This window comes from Propithecus coquereli, unplaced genomic scaffold, assembly GCF_000956105.1.
Source record: "Propithecus coquereli isolate 6110/MARCELLA unplaced genomic scaffold, Pcoq_1.0 Scaffold131, whole genome shotgun sequence".
Taxonomy (NCBI): domain Eukaryota; kingdom Metazoa; phylum Chordata; class Mammalia; order Primates; family Indriidae; genus Propithecus; species Propithecus coquereli.
In genome coordinates, this window is record NW_012137303.1 from 6,553,577 (window position 1) to 6,574,385 (window position 20,809).

Below are 20,809 nucleotides of genomic sequence, written 5' to 3' on the forward strand. Positions count from 1 at the left end.
AAAAAAAAAAAAAAAAAAAAGGCCGCTAGGCAGGCATATGCTGGTGTGGCAGCTCCAGGAAGGCTGGATGCTCTCAGATATTGTGGGGATTCCATGTTGTTGCTTTACCACCATGTAGACTTTCACAGTCAGCCCCTGCAAAAGGGGGATTTGCAATTCTCCAAATGTATGGTTAAAATGATTAAATGGTAAATATGAGGGCCTGATTAAGTTTTTACAGTATCTACTCAGATGGAAAAAGATTAAATTTAAATAAATCATCATGAGCAAAGGGGCCATATACTTTTAGACTTCTGCAGTTTTTATAGGCACAATTTCCAAAGCAATAATTATTTCTCTATGCAAAAAGTAGCAAGAAAAATCACAAAGTTGGTATAGAGGTGGGCATAAAAGTAAGGACGGGACACATACATCAGCTTACTTGTAAGCCAAACCCTTTCTTCTGTTCAGTGTGACATTTTTGTTCTAACTGGATTCTACCCTTGCCCATTCCCACCTCCAGTAGCAATAGAATGCCTCTGAAAGTTGTCTTGTGATTTACAAATGGAGACTGGTGGGAATTGCCAAAATGAAAGAGTTTTCTCTAATGGGAAACGACACCAAGTAATTAAAAAGTTTTATTTAATAAATCAAATCATGACATAATCTTGCCATTAAACTGTCTTATTATTTTCTCATATTACCTAGAGGTGACAATATTCCATTCACTACTGAGGATAAATTCAGTAATGCTTCATTTACCCTCAGCAACTGTTCCAAAGCCCAGCTCTTCTCAAATATACAGAGCCAAACCCATCTTCTCTGTCCCAGAAGTCTTTGCTTCCTATTTAAATGAGATGCAAACCTTTTTAACATAATTTTCAATCTATCCTGGTTCTCCACCTAAACATTTCTTTTCTTTTGAATCATATATGAGACTTAATAAACATTTCTTAATAATAAATATATTTTCTTTGTAGGAGTTTTTTTAAAAAGTGTCATACGATAAAGTTAATTTTTTGGAGAGTGCATAGTTCTATGAATTTAGCATATGTGTGATATGTTGAACCACCACCAAAATATGGGCACAGAAAAGTTCCATTACCCCAAAACACTCCCTCATGCCCCTCTTCTCCATAATTACAGTTTTGTCTTTTTGAGAATGTCATATAAACAAATCACATGGTATATACTCATTGATGACTGGCTTCTTCCACTCGGCATCAGGCTTTTGAGATTCATCTAAGACGTCCAGGGCATCAATTGTTTACTATTTGTTATTGCTCAGTAGTATTCAATTGAATGGACATAGCACAGTTTATTTTTCTATTCACCTACTGAAGGATATAGGAGTTATTTTCAGTTTTGGGTGATTAGGAAGGGAGCTACTATAAACAATCATATTCAGGTTTTTCTATGAAATTAAATTAAGGCTTCATTTCTCATACCCAAAAGTGAATGTTGGTCATGTGATAAGTATGTTTAACTTTTTAAAGAAACTGCTAAACTGTTTTCCAAAATGGCTGTACAATTTGGCATCTCCATCAACAATGTATGAGAGTTCCAGCTGCTTTGAAACCTGATACTGTCAACTGTTTTAGCTAGTCTAATGGGCTAGTTGTACTATCCCTAACAGTAATGATCTTGAAAAAGTTTACATGCACTTATTTGCCATTTGTGTATCCTCTTCGATGAAGTGTCTGTTCAAGTCTTTCACCCATTTTTTAATTGGCTAATTTATTTTCCTGCTGAGTTTTGAGAGTTCCATATATATTCTGGTACAAGTCCTATGCTGGGTATGTGATTGGCAAGTATGTTCTCCCAGCCTGTAGCTTGCTTTTTATTCTCTTAATAGCATCATTACCAGAGCAAAAGTCGATGATTTTGATGAAGTCCATATTTTGTCCTTTTATAGAGCGTACTCTGGGTGTCATGTCTAAGAACTCTATGCCTAACCAGAGGTCACAAAAAATATTCTCCTATGTTTTATTCTATAATTTTTATAGTTTTACATTTTGATGTTTGATCCCCTTTGGGTTAATTTTTGTATACATGAGAAGCCTGGGTCAAAGATTCTGTTCTTTTTCCATATGGATATCCAATTATTCCAGTACAAATTGATGAAAACAATGTTTTCTCCCTTGAATGGACTTTGCACCTTTGTCAAAAGTCATTTAGTCATATTTGTGTGCATCTGTTTCTAGACTTGCTATTCTGATTCCAACAACTTATGTGTCTATCCCTTCACCACTATCACGCTGCCTTGATTGCTGCTACTTTATTGTAAGTCTTAAAATAGGGTATATATATATGATTCCTTCAACTTTATTCTTTTTCAAAACTATTTTAGATAACACTACTTCCTTTGCCTTTCTGCATTAAATTAGAATCAGCTTGTCCATATCTACAAGAAAAATCCTACTGGAATGTGTATTGGAATTACTTTAAATCTCTACATGCATTTGGGGAGAATCTATACATGCATTTGACAGCAGTACTGCATTGAGTCTTCCAATTCATGAACATTCCATGGTCTGTTTATTTAGGTCTTCTTTGATTTCTTCTGTTTTCTAGGTTTCCACATACATATCCTATATATGATTTGTTAGATTTATACTTAAATGTTTCATTTTTCTTAGATCTATTGTGTAAAATCAAAAAAAAATTTTATTTCGGTTTCCAATTATACATTGCTAGTATATAGAAATATGATTGATTTTTGTGGGTTTATGTTGTATCCTCGTTAAGCTCACTTACGAGCTCCAGGAGTTTTATTATGGATTCCATGAGATTTTCTATGTAGACAATCACATCATCTGTGGATAGGTATGGTTATATTGCTTTGTTTATTTTCATATAACTTGGCTGTGACACATCTAATATTGATTCCTTTGTAAACAAGAACCCAGGCAGTTACTAGCCTTAGATGCCATGCCTAAATACAGAGTTGACTTTCAAGGGTCAGTTGTAGTGGCCAAGTCAGTGTTAACCATGCTCAGTCTTCTAGTTCCAGTCTCTTTCCTTTGCCCTTGGGACTTGTGTTGTCATATCTCCCATGCACACCCACCCAAACAAGCACCAGTTCAACATTCAAGTGGTATATGCTTTACATGAGAAAAGTACATCAACATGAGGAATCTATCACATACTTATTGCTTATGTTTCCTTTTAAGAAAAAGCCACATTTACTCTAACCTATTCAGCCTAACACCAACTTAGCAATGGCCCTTAGTAAAAACTAATTCTATGCCACCTAAGGAAATGAAAAGTAAAATAACAGCATTAAAATGAAGTCAATCAATGATGGCCTTTCTTAGAAAAGTAAGCTTTAAGCTGGTTATTAGGAGTAACTGATGAAGTAGCTAAATCATCCTTTCTCAACCAGCATTTCAAGAGAACTATGTACTACAGAAAATAATCTGAGTGACCACTTTTTAATTATGTCAAGGGTGGTACACAGCTATTATCATTGTGGATGCCTAGGTGAGAAGTTAATTCAGTATAAACAATGAATGTCTTAGGGCAGCAGTCCCCAACTTTTTTGGCACTAGGGACTAGATTCATGGAAGACAATTTTTCCAGAGACTTAGCAGTGGGAGGTGAGAGCTCAGACGGTGAGGTGAGCCATCGGGAGCCGGGGATGTAAATACAGATGAAGCTTTGCTGGCTGGCCTGCCACTCACCTGCTCTACAGCCCGGTTCTGTGGCCCAGGGGTTGGGGACCACAGCTTTAGGACTTACTTTCTTTTCTTTCTCTCTCTCTCTTTTTTCCTTTCCTCTCCTTTCTTTTCCTTTTCCTTTCTCTCTCTCTCCTTCCTTTTTTTTTTTTTTGTAGACATGGGGTCTCAATCTTGCTTAGGCTGGTCTTGAACTCCTGAGCTCAATCAATCAAGAAACCCTCCCAACTCGGCCTTGCACAGTGCTAGGATGGCAGGCATGAGCCACTGCACCCAGCCAGGATATTCAATCAGGTATAAGTTTAGGCTTAATTCTCAGAGAACACAAACTGAGAAAGGGTGGAGTAGATGGTCAAGACTCAAGAAACAGCAAGAGACACTTTAGAATGAAAATATACCACTAGCATTTGGAAACTGAGTCATAAAATCTTTTTATTGAGAACTTCCATAAGCTAGTCACTATTAGGTGCTAAAGATACAAACATACAAACATATAGGAATAAAAAGGTAAATGGTAGGAACAGAAATGTAGATGGGAAAGGCAAATAATGAGTGAACAGAAGAGTAACACAGGTGACAGGAAGTCTGGAATTCTTGAGAAGATGCTCATACACCAAAAGACAAATCTCAATAGCCTCTTTTTTTTTTTTTTTTTTGAGACAGAGTCTCACTCTTTTGCCCGGATTAGAGTGAGTGCCGTGGCGTCAGCCTAGCTCACAGCAACCTCAAACTCCTGGGCTCAAGTGATCCTACTGCCTCAGCCTCCCGAGTAGCTGGGACTTCAGGCATGCGCCACCATGCCCGGCTAATTTCTTTATATATTTTTAGTTGTCCAATTAATTTCTTTCTATTTTTAGTAGAGATGGGGTCTCGCTCTTGCTCAGGCTGGTTTCGAACTCCTGAGCTCAAACAATCCGCCCGCCTCGGCCTCCCAGAGAGCTAGGATTACAGGCGTGAGCCACCGCGCCCAGCCCCTCAATAGCCTCTTTATCCCATGTAATCAAATCCACTTAATAGAAAGATAATCTCATTGTTTTCCTTTGTTTATTCACCAAACATTGTCGGCCACATTAATATCATTTTCTCATGTTTGGACCTAGATACACTTCAATACAAGCTAACAAAATATCATTTTTATAACTTTTTTCTGTTTGTCTTACTCTAAAACCTTACTGTAAACCTTACTCTAAAAGTGAGTGCAATATGAGCACCACCAAATATTGGGATTTTAGGCCCTGTGTGCCTCAGTTTTGTCATCTATGAAAAGAAGATTTTAAATCTCTAAAATATTTTCTAGCTATAACAGTCTATGAATATATGAACCTGCCAAAAGGATTTTTAATTATCTAAGAATAGATCTGCATTAAGAAGGAGTGTGGGCAGCTGGTATTTGACCATAGGTCTACAAATAATAAAGAAACTTATTAAATATTTTACAAAGTCTATACCTAATTAAAAGGGCTTTTTTTCCATCCCGTATAAAAAAAAGGCCTCAGACCATTCTCATTAGTTGGCAAAAGATCTTAAGCAGTATAATCCATTAATAAATAGCTTAAATCAGACTGCTGCTCACTATGCAAACTATCATGTTATTCTACTATCCACCCAAATACTTGGCAAGGAAATGTTACAAAGGACAAATCCATATATTTACAGTAGATACATTTAAGTTCAACTAGTTCTTTTTCATCTACTAAATCAAAACAAAGAGACTTTTAATAAAACATCATAATTATATAAAAGTCAAAAATGTGGGTTCAAAAAGAAAAGAGAAGATACAGAAGATAGAAAAACAGGACAAGAACAAAGCAATAATTTAAAGAAGATAAAAAGACTACAAAATAAAGGAACAAAAAATTTAGATACTAAAGGATCAATCACTTAAAGTTGCATAGTATCTATAAGACTCTAAGTTTAGGAACGTTTAAGATACGATAAGCAAAGCAGTATTGGAATAAAGAAAAGAAACTATTAATACGAAATTAGGCAAGCCATACTGATGCTGCTTCAAACAAGCATTTGTGAAATGTGTTGGAAAATATTCTGTGTATGAGTCCTAGTCCCAGCTGGATTCTGAATCAGGTATATATAAAAGTAATATAATCAAATTAAAAAAGGAACAAAACCTAAAAACAGCAACATTATTCTCTCTTCCGTCATTCACCCTTGAAATTCTATCATTAGGAGTTAAAGTTAATGGAGTATTAAAGTATATTAGTTACATTCCAAATAGGATATTTGGATGAAAAAGCTCCAGTAAAATTAAGAAAATTAATAATTAGATAAATAACTGTAAAAAGCAAACTACTTAAGTACAAGTCAACTCCGTTACACAGAAGACCCTCTATATGTCAACCACAATGTAGCCACTATTACTCATCACAGAAACATCAGTGAAATTTACTTCCAGCAGCAGCAGAATCTCAGCCCGACTTTCCTCATGGGCATTTGACACAGATGGACACCTCTTTTTCCAAGATGTGTTCAATGTGTCAACACCAGTGCTGCTATTGACACCTTGTCATTTTTTTTGTTGTTTTGCCTCTTTCTCTGCATATAATTGAGAATTAAGGTAGGAAAATGAAAAAAAATGAACCCAATAGTAGAAATAAGAATGAGAAAGAAGCTGAAGTAGGCAGAAAAGGGCTTTAACAATTCTATTCTTTGGAATTGAAATCAGAGGGGTAATTTTGAGAGAGTAAGCATAAAATCAACATTCAAAGGATCATGGGTTGCCTGCAGTCCACACTGAGAACAATAAGTGATGGTGGTGACTGGTTCTCAACAGTGGCCAGTTACCAAAGAGGACACTGCTAGCTAACATGATACACACGTTGCACACAATTATTGTGCAAGCCCACTTTCAGCTATCATATATTAAACAAGTCCTATTTTATACATTATCTATATTTGTGGTAATTTCCAGGTACACAACTAAGTCCCACACATACAAAAATAACTATTATTATTATATATTACATGAAGACTAAAACAAACCTATTTACCAATTAACTGAACTACACTAGACTGTAAGACTCTCAAGGGCAGTGATACACTAGGTAGGTCTTGTTTCTTTTATTGCACTTAGTACAGTTTTTGATACATACAGATGTGCTGCAAATGTTTGTGGAATAAATGAATAAGTAAAGAATAAACAAATATATAAGTGAACCAATGAATAAAACAGACCACCAATCTTGATTGGGGATATCTTCCAGTTGCAAGAGGCTACTGTTCCTAAATAAATCAATCCATCTTTGCATACCTTGTTCTTATAAACTTATACAGATGAATGAGGAAAAAATAATAGATGAGTACAAGTAAGCAGCAGAGAAGAACAGACTAAAAATCCCATTTCAGATAGTTTATGTTTTCCTCAAGAGCAGTAACAGAACAATACATAAAAGGTATTTGCAAGGGAGAAAGAGCTTCCTAAACCCATATTATCTCACAATTAATACTTATTTTAAGGTTACCCTGAAAAGAACCACAAAAATATACATTAAAATCACAAAGCTACATATATTGTTTAAAAACTGAAACCAGTGTTTTTAAAAATGACCTTGTTTTAAACCCAGTTTCCTTAGTATATTTACAGAAAAATAGACACTCTTCAGAGACCATTTCATCAGATAAAGTAAATGAGGTCTTAACTACATGCACTATTGCCTTTTTAAAAAGCCAAACAAAACATTCTGCTTTGTCAGGGTTAGAAAAAATAAAACAACTGGTGCTACCATACTGAGATGTAGGATAATAAAAGCAAAGTGGTTTCAAAAATAAATATGAGACATATATTATTCTTGTATTGGAAAAAACTGACAGGCCTTCATCCACAATCACATGTGTATCCAATTATACTTAATTAAAGTCAGCCTACACAAGTTTTAGGATTTTTTTTTCTCTCTCCTGATAGGGCTGGAAAACAAGTTTTCTTAAAGCAACAGGAAAATTGACAGATGGTGGCTCTTTGCGCACATCCAATCATCCACCCCTACTGTGCCCTTCCAAGTGCAACTCATTTCTATACACCTTAATTCAAGTAAAGGTTACAAAAAAAAGAACAAGAAAGGAGGATACAATAGTCATATCTTTAAACCTATATAATTTAGCAGTCCCATCCTTTAAAATCATAACAGAAAATTCCAATTCCATTCCACTAGACAAAATGAATGCATCTGACAAAATACAATACAAACAAGCAGTAGAAATTCTCCTAGCCCACCTCCACTTGACTGACTCACTACACTAGCTCACGTTCTCCATTCTCTCTGTAAAAATCTGGTGCCTGTAGCATTTTTCTCAGATTTGAGGGGCCATCCTCTAGATTAGTCTCAAACTTTAGCTCTAGGTGGCTTTCCTTTCAATTAACTAAAGAACTACAGTGCCAATCTAAGAATAGAAAACAGGGCTAGAAGCCACTGACCCTGTAGTTTATTGGCAAAGAACTGGTCAAATGATGTGGTTCAAGTCATGACTCTGCCACTTACTAGTTCTGTGGTCTTAAGCAAATTGCAATCTGATTAAGCCTGAGGTTTGTCCTTCTGCAGTTGCGATAGTAATAAAGCTAATAATAATACTGTTAAATTGAACAGATACTATGTTCCAGGCACTGAGTTAATTAAACATATAATCTCTTTTTATTCTCACAAGATTTTTATTATCCCCATTTTATAGATGAGGAAATGAGAACCTATAGGAGTTGATAACTTAAGCCAATCTGAACCCAAGCAATCTCAAGCTACCTTTCCAACCTTTCTTCTACTATTCCCTTATTCAAAACACTGCCACACTGACTCACTCATTTTCTGGGCAAGACATGGCCTTTCACAATTCAACACCATGGTTCACGGGTTTGGTTTTGTTTTTTTCACTCTGCTGGAATTGCCTTGAACCCACCTGTAAGATAAACTTTAAGACGCAGCCTACATATTACTTTCCATGGAGGCCCTCTCCATCCCATCCAAACAATCCATCATGGTCCTAAGATAACTTTGTTCACTCCTATATCACTGTACTTACAATGTTAGATTATAATTTAATTGTTTTGTGCTTGTTTCACTCCCTGTTCTCTGGGATTTCACTCCCTATTCTCTGGGATTCTCAAGGGCAGACACCAAATGAACTCTTCTTTTTATCCTTAGCACTTAATAAATGTTCAACTACATTTGTTGAGTAAATCAAGGTCCAGGTGCAGGGCCCTTCAGTTTTCTTAAAGAACAAACATACAAAACTTTTACATATGAAAAAAAAAGCTGAGTTTTAAAAATTACAAATATAATAAACTTTCTAAACTACAAAAGTATCTCTAAGTTTTTCTGTTAATTTATAGCCACACTATACAGTCCATGAACTAACCTGAAGAAAGTGTCAACCATTCTACTCAATTAACTTTAAACTAAGGTTTAATGGTGTAACTAAAGTTGAGTATCTTTAAACGTTTACTGTTTATCCAAATTCAAAGTTATTCTCACTTCTTCAAACTAAATAGTTTTGTTTGTCAAAAATGTGATAAGATGCACTTTTTAGATAGGGCAATAGAATCCCATAACATGACAAAATGTAAAACAATTTTTAAAAATCAGCCATTTCTCTATGCTAGTGATTAAAAAAGTTACACATTCATTTCAAAGTTGATATAAAATGATGATTAATGAAGAGTTAACAAACCTTAACATAAAATCCCCAACCTAATACTGTCTAAACTTTTTGACTAAGCCTCTCACTCTAAAAACATTTATCAAGCTTACATTCGAAAGTTCTGCAACTTAAGAATAATTACTTCACAGGTATGGGCCAATAGTGCCATCCACTGTTCCTACGAATGATCTTTCCCAAGTACAGTCTTTTTTAAGGCCCTAGAAATAAACATTATTTAAAAATTTCATTTGTACAATATTTAAGTGAAAATAAGATATTTTGGAATTCCATTGAAAGGCTGCAAATTTCAGGACTACTAGTTTTTGGATAAAGGAGTAAAAATGCTGTAACAAGTTCAGAATTGCCATAAATACTTCAATTTCACACATTTAATTGTTTGAGATAAGTTTCACTTCATTCATAGTCCAAATTAACATATTCTTTTTTCTACAAAACAATCATCTATAGCAAGAGAAGCAATTAGAACTATATTCCAGCTTAGCCAGAAAATTTTTTCTGCATTTAAGTAACACTACTGTCAACTGAAATACTTAACCAGTATTTATGGAGTGAATACTGTGAGGAAGACACTGTACTAAAAGCTACAGGAGAGATTAAGATGATATTTTTTAAGTTTGCTTGCCAAATATTCACTTACAACTAAAGAGGTATAATAGGAAATTGAAGAACTGATGATGTTCTTCATCATCAGTTGGACAGGATTAAGTCCTAACCTCACATTCTGGTTGCAGCAAATTTTCTGCCTAAATAGTAGAAAGAATGAAAAGAAATGAAGAGGAGAAGAGGTCTTAGAAAATGTTGGTAAAACATAAGATATAGCAATATCGACAGTCTAAAAAAAACACTTATTAATGTGTCAGGCTACACATAATGTAGGTAGCACTATATCCATGTCAGAAGAAGACACCAATTTTAAGATCTTACCTAATTTATTTGAGTCATTGCATCTAGGAAACAACAGTGTCTATGACTTCAAACTCCAAGTGAAGCGCTCTTTCCAATGTACCATAGACTTCACCGCCTTCTGCAGAATAGGCTGGTGTCACGTTGTAGGCTCACGACTGAGAGAGAAGGTTCCTGGCCTCCATAAGCTTATAGAACATCAATTAAAACAACTCTTATATTCTTGTACTCATCTTAGAGATGTGCCAATATAACAGCTATAACATCTAGATTTTAAGTTTCAGAAGCACCATGTCAAGACGTCTATAAATTTACTTTTGAAAGAATATAATGTAGAAAGCATAATCTAAATTGTGTGAGTTAGTTTAAGTTACTCTTAGTATTTAATCAGAAAGGCAATCTTCCTACAAGAGATTACTGTGTATGTTTTAGCTATCTTTTAACTCTGGCCAACGCTAGAGGTTTTCCTAGTTAGCATAATAAATAATAGACATAAGTTTTCACTTTTGAAAGTAATGCTGAACTACTAATCACAAGTAGTTAACAAATAGCATACAAGACAGTAGAGGCTGGGTATGGTGGCTCACACCTTTACACCTTGGGAGGCCAAGGTGGGAAGACTGCTTGAGGTCAGGAGTTTGAGACCAGGCTGGGTAACATAACGAGACCCAGTCTCTACAAAAAAATTTTAAAAATTAACCAGGCATGGTGGTGTGCACCTATAGTCCTAGTTACTGGGGAGGCTGAGGCTGGAGGAGCGCTTGAGGCCAGGAGTTTGAGGCTACAGTGAGCTATGATCAAGCCACTGCTCGCTAGCCTGGGTGAAAAAGCAAGACCCTGTCTCTAAAAAATAAATAAATAAATAAATAAAAGATAGCAGAAAGAGGATCTCATTAGTGAAATCAGGGACACGCAAGATAAGTAGATTGGCTAAAATATTTTCCAGAACAGGGTAAAGAATCTTGCAACAGACTAGCCTACACCAGTGATTCTCAAACTAGCTAAAGTGACAGATGGGATTTTTATTTCTAACCTCTTATAAACCAGTAGTTGTGTAAAATACAATGAAAATGAAATACAACAGATTGCAGCAATGTGAAACTGCCTTAAAAGTCTCTAAAATGCTTGCTCTCAATTTCCATATTTGTCACAGCCCAGCAATCAATAGATAACTGGTCCACAGAACACATTTTGGTTAGCACTGGCCCAGACCATTAAGGATGCGATTTTGGCTTGATCCCTGACCTACCCTCACTCCAGATACTGAATAGATGATTCTGATTGCCTGAGGATGTCTTATCTATAGTATTAATAAGATACCATATTGTCTCATATGGCTCAAGCCAACCTTTAGCACAAGGTATGTTTTAATCACCCAGAAAAAGAGAGAATGAGGACTTCACCAAGCTTACAAGAACAGCGGGACTATGCCAGCTTGCTTAATAAATTCTTATTGCAGATTTTGGACTGGGGCTTGCTTTCATTATAACCTGACGGCTGAGTTGTAGAAAAGCAACTAATCCTCACCGGTAGCTACTATTGTCTACAAACAAAACAAAACAAAACAAAAAACACTAAGAATTTTACATGACAAAATTTGGCCTAGGTTAATATGCAACCATCAGCACCCAATATATAAAAAGTGATATTGGCCACGCATGGTGGCTCACACCTGTAATCCCAGCACTGAGCGAGGCTGAGGCAAGAGGGCTGCTTGAGGCCAGGAGTTTGAGACTAGCCTGAGCAACATAGTGAGTGAGACCTGGGGGACAACAAAAGATTAAAGAAAATTAGCCAGTGTGGTAGCGTGTGCCCCTAGTCCCAACTACTCAGGAAACTGAGGGAGGAGGATTGTTTGAGCCCAGGAGTTCGAGGTTACTGTGAGCTATAATTGTGCCACTGCACTCCAGAGTAAGACCCTGTCTCTAAAACAATAATAATAATAATCAAAAAGTTATACTGACCTGTAATTTTAAAATTAATAGATGACTATAAAGTATGCTGAGTTCTTTTTAAGAAATGTTTTACCTTAAGATAGTGCCTCTTGGACAAAGACGTCATGATTTAACAGTTGTCTCTGAGGATAGCAATGAGGCTGAAGGAGCTACCCTCAAGTGAGTAGATTCAGAATAGAGCCATGGTTTATATAATCAGAATATCTGAACAATAGTCTAGTATGAACTGAAAATATAAGAATGTCTTTGGTTATTGGCACCATGCTAAGATATAAGGTAAGGACTCAATAAATCAGTATTGAATATACTAAAATGTATAGTCTTCTTCAAAAGGATTATAAGAAATCCCAACATATTAAAAATACTCACTATAGTATAAGTGTGATACCACATATATTCAAACTTCTAATTCCCTGGAACGTCAATCCAAGTTTTTAAAAAATATTTCTAATTAAATACCTCAAAAATAGTTTTTCTATAAAATGTAATTTTCTGAAAGCTATAATTTAAAACTAACATAAAAAGATAGTATTTGAGGCTTATATTTTCCACATGTGTACTGATGGTGGCAGTAGTCTGGTTTGATGAGAGAGGTCAAGGAGAAGCAGCCCTTTTTACTATGTTGCTGACACTGCATCTCATAGAGAGGGGCAGTCAGAGGACATCTGAGCATGTAGCAGCTCTTAAATTGAGAGGTCTAAGGAGTCGCTGCTGAGTATTCTCACCCCTGAAAGATAGTCATGCAGAGACCTAAAAGCATTCCCCCAAACATAGACCAGATGAGATCCAAATCCTCCTCATACAGGAGCTGCAGTTAACTCCATGTTTATAGCTGCATGTTTTGATTATTTCAATCCATGACAGTTACCTGTGGTTTGGGAAACATTTATTTACCTTTGTTTGTATCATAATGCCTAACACAGTACTTCGTAATGTGGTAAGCACATAATAATTATATTTTCAAATGTACTGTTTCAAATGTATCTGTTAAATACTCTTTCGTGTTTCAATCATTAGAACCAGAAAGCTAACAAAATGCTATCAGTAGCAATTATATTTCTCTAAAAACACCTTCACTTACGTGAGATCAATTTATGTTCTTGTTCTTTCATTTATTCATTCATACATTCAAATATCTATAGAGAGCCTGTGTATCTAGGACTGGAATAGAGACTGATAAATTCTGGATATTATAGGAAGAAAATGAAAACATCCACGTTAGTTTTCCCAAAGCTAGGATGTTGGGGGAGGGGGGTGGTGGTAGTAGAGTAAATACTGTTAAAAAAGAGATAATAAATTCAAGTACATAATCTCAAAGAAAATTAGATTCCCCTTAAAGGTTCCCATATACCATCATTTTATGTCTGATTGATGGGAAAGAATAAGGAAAAAAAAAGATAAATGTTAAAAGATAAAGCATCAGTAAAGTATTACAGGGTCAGATAGTATTTTCTAAGATGTGTTTAGCCCGAGGGAGGATTTCAAACCTTCAAACCAGAAATAATCTGATAGGTGTATCTACAAAATGAGACGAAAATTGCCAAGGGACTGTCAAAAACTACGACTTTAATAGTGACAGAGAAGGCAAAATAAAACACCAATTTTCTTTATGCTCCAATTTCCAATTTTTTACTTTCATCCCCTACATTACCCCCTACTTTTCTGTCTCCGCAATCCATTCCCACTGCTAGAAAAAATAAGGGAATCACACAAACGAGGACACTGACAAAACTGAGCTTTTCAACCTCCCCTGGCTTCTTTTGTTTACATACATGTTCACTCCCTATTACACCAACCACTTGGTTGACACTTTTTTTTCTACCTCTACATAAATATTCATACATACCTGATCCTGTTGTGCTCATCCAAATTTAGGATGATATGAAATTTTCAAATTCATTCTTGTCTAAAGAAACTAAAGTACTCCTTTTATATTTTAAGTTAGAAATATAACAAAGCATAAAACTGCACAGTCTGATGGTAATGTCAATAACTTACTAACACATATAATAAAACTTGCTACAAATGGGACCCTTTTTCTAAATGAAAAGTGGAAAATTTATAGAAGCTTATCTCCACATTTAATTTGAAAGCAATAAAACTTTGAAAAGTGTTAGGATTTTAGTGATAAGGATAATTTTTTACTGAAAAATAATAAGTATAACCATTTTAAAACATTCAAAAGTAAATGAAAAATAACAGTGAGCTCCACCAGCAGTAAAAAAAATGAAATCCCAGCTAAAATGTTATAGAATGCTACTCATGGGGATACTTTCATTGGAGCGTTAAATGGTAAGGCTGCAAATGATTCAGGAAAACGATCAGTAGTCTGAGAAGGACAGAAACTCATATCTCAATTCCAGACTATATGGATGAAAATTTTAAATTATAAATGTTTAAAAGATAATTTTAAAATTAATTTTTAATTAATGTATAATGTACAAAAATGATAATAGCTTTAAAATAAAACATTTATTGAACAAATATTTATTCAGTACAGTCAGCCCTCTGTATCCATGGGTTCCACATCCACAGATTCAACCAACCACATATCAAAAAGATAAAAAAAAAATAAAAATACAAAATACGAATGTTAATAGTATAACGACTCTTTACCTAGCATTTACATCATATTATATATTATAAGTAATCTAGAGATGATTTAAAGTATATAGGAGAATATGAGTAGGTTATACGCAAATGTCACCCCATTTTATATAAGGGCCTTGAGCATGCATAGATTTTTGCATCTGCAGAGGTCCTGGAACCAATCCCCTGCGGAGACTAAGGGACAGCTGTACTTACTCCGCAATGAACACTGAACTCGGAGATCATAATGTAATGATAATTGAAATACCTTCAGTACTCAAGGACCTCACAATTTAGTGGGAAATATAAATAAATGATACAGTCTGAGAAGTGCCATAATCAGGATAAATATGGAATGTTGTAGATGCACATTGGAGAGAGGAATGGATTTAGCCCAGCTGTGGAGGGAGAAGTAAACAGCCACCCAAAGACAGGAGCATACGGCTGAGTACAGAAGGATCACTGACGAGGCGAATGGGGAAAGAAATGACAAGCCAGGGAACCCCTTCAGCATGCAGGAGGGCCTGGAGTCAAGACAGAGAAGAACCTGGAGTTTGAGAATTTCAAATAGTTCAGGCTTAGATGACTGAATACTGGAGTGTGAGTGAGGTGGGGAGTGGCAAAATGAAGAAGTACATAGGGTCTAGAAAAATAAACAGTTAAAATAGACACTCAATACGTCAAAAGTAGCTGGAAAGTCACCTTGACAAGACCAAATGGAGCCTAATGTAATAGGGTTTGACAAACCCTGAAATATTAACATTTTAAAGAAATGTGCCCAGCCAAAAGAGGGCTGATCAGTTCTGCACATACCCAAAAAAAGGGGGGGGGGCACTGTTCAGGAGAAAGTATGCTTAGCCAGCAGACTCCAAGTGTTACTGTCCCATGGCAAAGCAATCTGAACTGCGAAAAGAATTTACCACAGTCCCATCAAACTTCCGAATTACATAACTGAATCATTCGTTCAATAAAGAAATATGTATTAAATCCTACTGTGTGCATTCTTCTGTGTACTGAGGATACAGTGGTAAGTAAAATAATCAAAGTCCCTGCCCTCATGGAGAGTGCATGCCAGTGAGGAGAGACAATTAAAATGTAAATGAACATACTAATAAATATATATTGTAATAGTAATGAAAGTTACAGAGGAAAATAAGGCAAATGTAAAACAGAAGCAATGTAGGATCGCTGCAGTTTTAAATCGGAAAATCAGAAGTTTGGGGGGAAACGTACTACAATGTGTGAAGAAAGGGGAAAGAATAACTGAGACACAAGAGAAAGCCAACAGCTCTGTGGTCCTGTGTTTATAATTTGGTTCAGGCTAGAAAGAAAATGTTAGGTACTCCAGTCAAGTGACAACTATGACAACTACAATTCTCACTGTTAAATTCTGGTTGAATCACTAGTTTCTGGGCTTGATGATGCCAAGTTTCTGAATCTTCAACACTGAAGGCCAGACCTTGGTCCACAACAAACCCACCAAGTCAAGCGAATGCCATCCCATGGCGCTTTTCAGGGAAAACCAAATGACTTCTTAAACCTTCTCTAGTGGTTGGCAGCAGTAGGAAGGATGAACCAGAAGGGGTGAGACTAGAGAAAAGATGACCGATGACAACACAGCTGTCATCATTAAGGAGGAAATGAAGGTGCTGATTTAGAGACAGGCAGATACTGGAGAAGGAAGTTAAATTCACCTGTTCTCAATGGGAAGCAGCGTGAAGAAAGAAACGGACAGGAAGAGAACTTCAAATAAGAGGGAAGATCAAATCGAAAAAGAGCAAAACAGCTTAAATTTAATGAGAGGTGGCTGTATGGGTAAGTAGGCATTCCTTGTGATTTAAGGAATAGAAGCTCTTAATCTAATCAAATTTTCTGGGAGAAGTGACTTTTTTTCAGATGGAATTATAATCTAAAAAACTCAAATTCAATAAATGCAAATTTAAAAAAGTATAAAATGTGTATACCAAGAGTTATAACCAGAAAAGACTTTAGTCCAAGGTGTGGAAATTAAAAGAGTGCTTAATATTCAGTCATGATGCTTTTTTTTAGTTTAAAACTCGTAAGAATAACATTTTAAAATATTCATTTCCTATAGTTAATAATCAAAGCATGGTTAATGTCTCGGGCAACATTTACCATAACCCTACTGAAAACATTCAAAGATGATAAGTCTGTTAACCATTTAACAGAATAAAATATTCTTTTTTCAAAGATTTTAACAAAGGGCATAGCTGGAAAATGAAATCCGTGTTTACTACTAAAAATAAGAAGAATAATGTTAATCAAAGGTATAAAACCCTGCTGCAAATTTAAGTGTAATTTACATGCGGGGAACATTTCAGAAGGAACTATATTCAAGTGCTTTGGAGCTTTTTGTGATTTTTCTTTCCCAAGAAAATGTTCAAATACTTTTCTATGTCACATGTTCAGGAAAAAAATTGAATTAATGGCATATACTGAATATTTTATGAGAGAGTTTGAGAGACACTTACCCAGTATTGATGGAAACGATTTCTATCAGTGGATTCTTCCTAATCTTGGGCAAATCCAATCGTGCTCCCCCCAACCGCTTTCCATTATCCTTTTTCTGACCCAGCAGTCTCACAGAGTGACCTTCAAATCAAGCACATAAATAGCATGACTCACACACTTCCCTTTAATTTAATGCTTTCAACAAATGTGTTAATGCTTGCATTTAACTTTTTCTTTTTATGGATAACAAAAAAACAATCTAGAGAATATGTGATTATTTAAGCCTAAAAAATACTGTCAAAAGGAAAAACAGCTGTGTTCAAGAACTACAAGCAAAAGTGCTTTGTTTCTAATATTTGCACTTTTATATTGCACAGATGAGAAAGAGAAACTGAAATATCCTCAAAATATTGTTCCACAAGTATGAATGCTCACTAGCACAGACCAGACGTGTGTGTAGTAGGAAGGGTTCACTTGGGTGCTGGGCCTGTTTGCACTGCAGAAAAAATTAGTTAAAAAAAAAAAAAAAAAAAAAAGCAAAATCAGAGTATCTGCTCAAAGCAAAGCAAATAAGAAATCAAAGAAGCAAAGAATCAAAAAGCTGAGATAAAAATGGCACTTCAGGGCTGGATTTTTTTTTTTTAAACAAACAAAACTTTTAAACTTCTTTTTACAAAATGTTACCAGAGGAAATCAGACCACTTCTAAGTGCTACAGAATTTTTAAATTTTGAAATAATTTCAGATAGTACAGAGAATTCCCATACCCTTCAGATTCCCTAATTATTATTTTACCATATTTACTTTGTCATTTGCTCTTTATAAACAGACATTATTTTTATAACTTCACTGAGGCATAGTCTATAAAATTCTCCCATTGTAAGAGCACAATTCAATGCTTCTAAATAAATTTATACAGTTTTGCAATCATCACAATAACCCAGTTTTTGAACATTTCCATCACACCAAAAAAAATTCCCTCAAGCTTATTATAGTGCATTTCCATTCCCATACCAAATATAGCATATTTTGTTAATCCACTGACCAGCTGATAGACACCCGGATTTTTTGCAATTAATAGCTATTATAATAATGCTTCTATCAATATTCACATACAAGTCTTTGCATGGGGACATACATTCTCATTTCTCTCAGATAGATTCCTAGGAGTAGAATTGCTGGGTCATGTGATAAACTTAACTTTTTAAAAAATAACTGTTTTCCAAAGTGGTGGTACCATTTTATATTCCCACCAGCAATGTATGAGGTTTTGAGCTTCTTCATATCCTTGCCAACACATCATGGCTTTTTTTGATAACAGCCATTCTAAATGGGTGTGTATTAGTACATTGTGGTTTGAATATGTATTTCCGTAATGACTAATGATGTTGAGCACATGTTCATGCGATTATTAGCCAAATGTATTTCTTGTTCAGTAAAATGCTGTGATGGTTAATTTTATATTTGAACTTCACAGGGCCATAGGGTGTCCAGACATTTTGACCAAACACTACTCTGGGTCTTTGCAAATGTTTCTGGATGACATTAATATCTGAATTGGTAGAATGGGTGAAGCAAATTGCCCTCCCAATGTGAATGGGCCTCACCAATCAAATGAAAGCCCAAACAGAACAAAAAGGCTAAGTGAGTTCCTCTTGACTGACTGTATAAACTGGAAAATTTGTCCATTCTGGCCTTCAGACCCATACTAAAATATTGGCTCTTCTTGGGTCTCAACCCCGCCAGCTTATGGACTAGAACTCACACCACTGGCTCTCCTGGTCCTCGGGCCTTGGACTCAGACTGGAACTACACATCAGCTCTCGCAGGTCTCCAGCTTGTCCACTGCAGGTCTGGGGACTCCTCAGCCTGCGTAACTGCGTGTGCCAATTCCTTATAATATAGCTCTTTCTGTATACACATCACATCAATCCTAATATAAATGTTTACTCCAGTATTTGCCAATATTTTAATTAGAGTATGTCTTATTAAGTTGTAAGAATTCTTTATATGTTATGGTTATAGGACCTTTATCAGATATAATTCATAAATATTTTCTCTCAGCCTGTGGCTTATATTTTCACTTTCATGGTGGTGTCTCCTGAAAAGTAAATGTTTTTCAATTTAATGAAGTTCAATTTATCAACTTTTTTCTTTTATGGCTCATGCTTCTGGGGACACATCTAAGAACTCTTCCTATCCCAAGGCCACAAAGATATCTCCTATGTTTTCTTCTAAATGTTTTATTGTTTTAGCTCTTATATTTAAGTCTAGGATCTACTTTATCACTTTTTGTATTTAATATGCAGTAAAGGCTTAAGGTCATTTTTTTCATATGAATATTCAGTTGTCCCAGTGCTATTTCTTTTCCTTCTTCCTCTTCTGTACTATTGTTGTGGTGTATATTAACATAAATAGTTGTATACAGTAGTCTCTCCTTATCTGTGGTTTTGCTTTCCAGTTTCATAAGTTAGTAAGCATAATAAGATACTTTGAGAAAAAGAGAGACCATGTTCATATAACTTTTCTTACAGTATGTTGTTACAATTGTTCTATTTTATAATTGTTATTGTTAATCTCATACTGTGCCTAATTTATGAATGAAACTTTATCATAGCTATATGTATGCACAGAATAAAACATAGTATATATAGAGTTGGATACTATCTATGGTTTCAGGAGGTCTTAGAATGTATCCCCCATGGTTAAGGGGGGACCAATGTAAAGCCAAAAATATAGTGCTATAATTATTGTTTTATATATAGTTGTATGTTTTTTAAAATAAGAAAAAAATATAGAGAGACTACTTTTTATATACCCAAATAAGTGTCATTTCTAGCACTTTTCATTGCTCCTTGGAATTCAAGTTATCATTTAGTACCATTTCCTTTCTGCCTGAAGAACTTTCTTTAGCTTTCTTATAAAGCTGTGCATGTGCACAAACTCAAGTCAACTCTAGGTATGTGGAGAGCTTCCTAAGCCTCCTATTGCTGCCTCATCTCCCAGAATTCCCTGTTAAATCCCTGGCTAGTCCACCAGTCCATTGCTTGCACCAAACAGGCCAGCAACTTCAGTCCACTAGAGCCGCATACTTTCCCTGTCATTTGCCATCACAGTCTCCACTGTACCTAACAGTTCTCCACATCAACTGAGCTGCCTCAGGAGCAGCAACAAAGCTCCTGGTTTTCAAAGCCTGCTTTGCCCTAGTTGAACGACCTCGCCCACAGAGTTGAGGATGGAAAATGGGAACAGCCTCAGCATCAACATCACAGACTCACAGTTCTTACCCAAAGCTCAGTTGCTTTCATGAATATACACATCTCAGTTTATTGCATGTGTTTAGTGGATTTCCAGAGTACTGACATAATTTGTTTTTGACCATTTGTCCAGTTTCATCATTGCTTTTGGGGAGAAGATTTGTTGACCTCTTCATGCAATCATGCCAGAAGCAAATGAAATGCAATTTTTTAAAAGCAATTAAGATAACTTCAAATACATAATTAGTACAGATATAAGATTCTAAGTAATTATATACATTTCATCACTCCTCATTTCAGAAAGATACATTGCTTAA

The 20,809-nt window shown here is 35.4% G+C and overlaps 1 protein-coding gene across 1 annotated transcript in view; it reads right to left on the reverse strand.

The window, feature by feature from the left end:
• The window catches only part of CDKAL1 (CDK5 regulatory subunit associated protein 1-like 1), a 712,360-nt gene that overhangs the window by 447,452 nt on the left and 244,099 nt on the right, over nt 1–20,809 (reverse strand). The window contains exon 7 of the mRNA XM_012638567.1: nt 17,257–17,377. Within this exon, the coding sequence (XP_012494021.1) occupies nt 17,257–17,377 (121 nt within the window). The remainder of the gene's footprint in view (nt 1–17,256; nt 17,378–20,809) is intronic.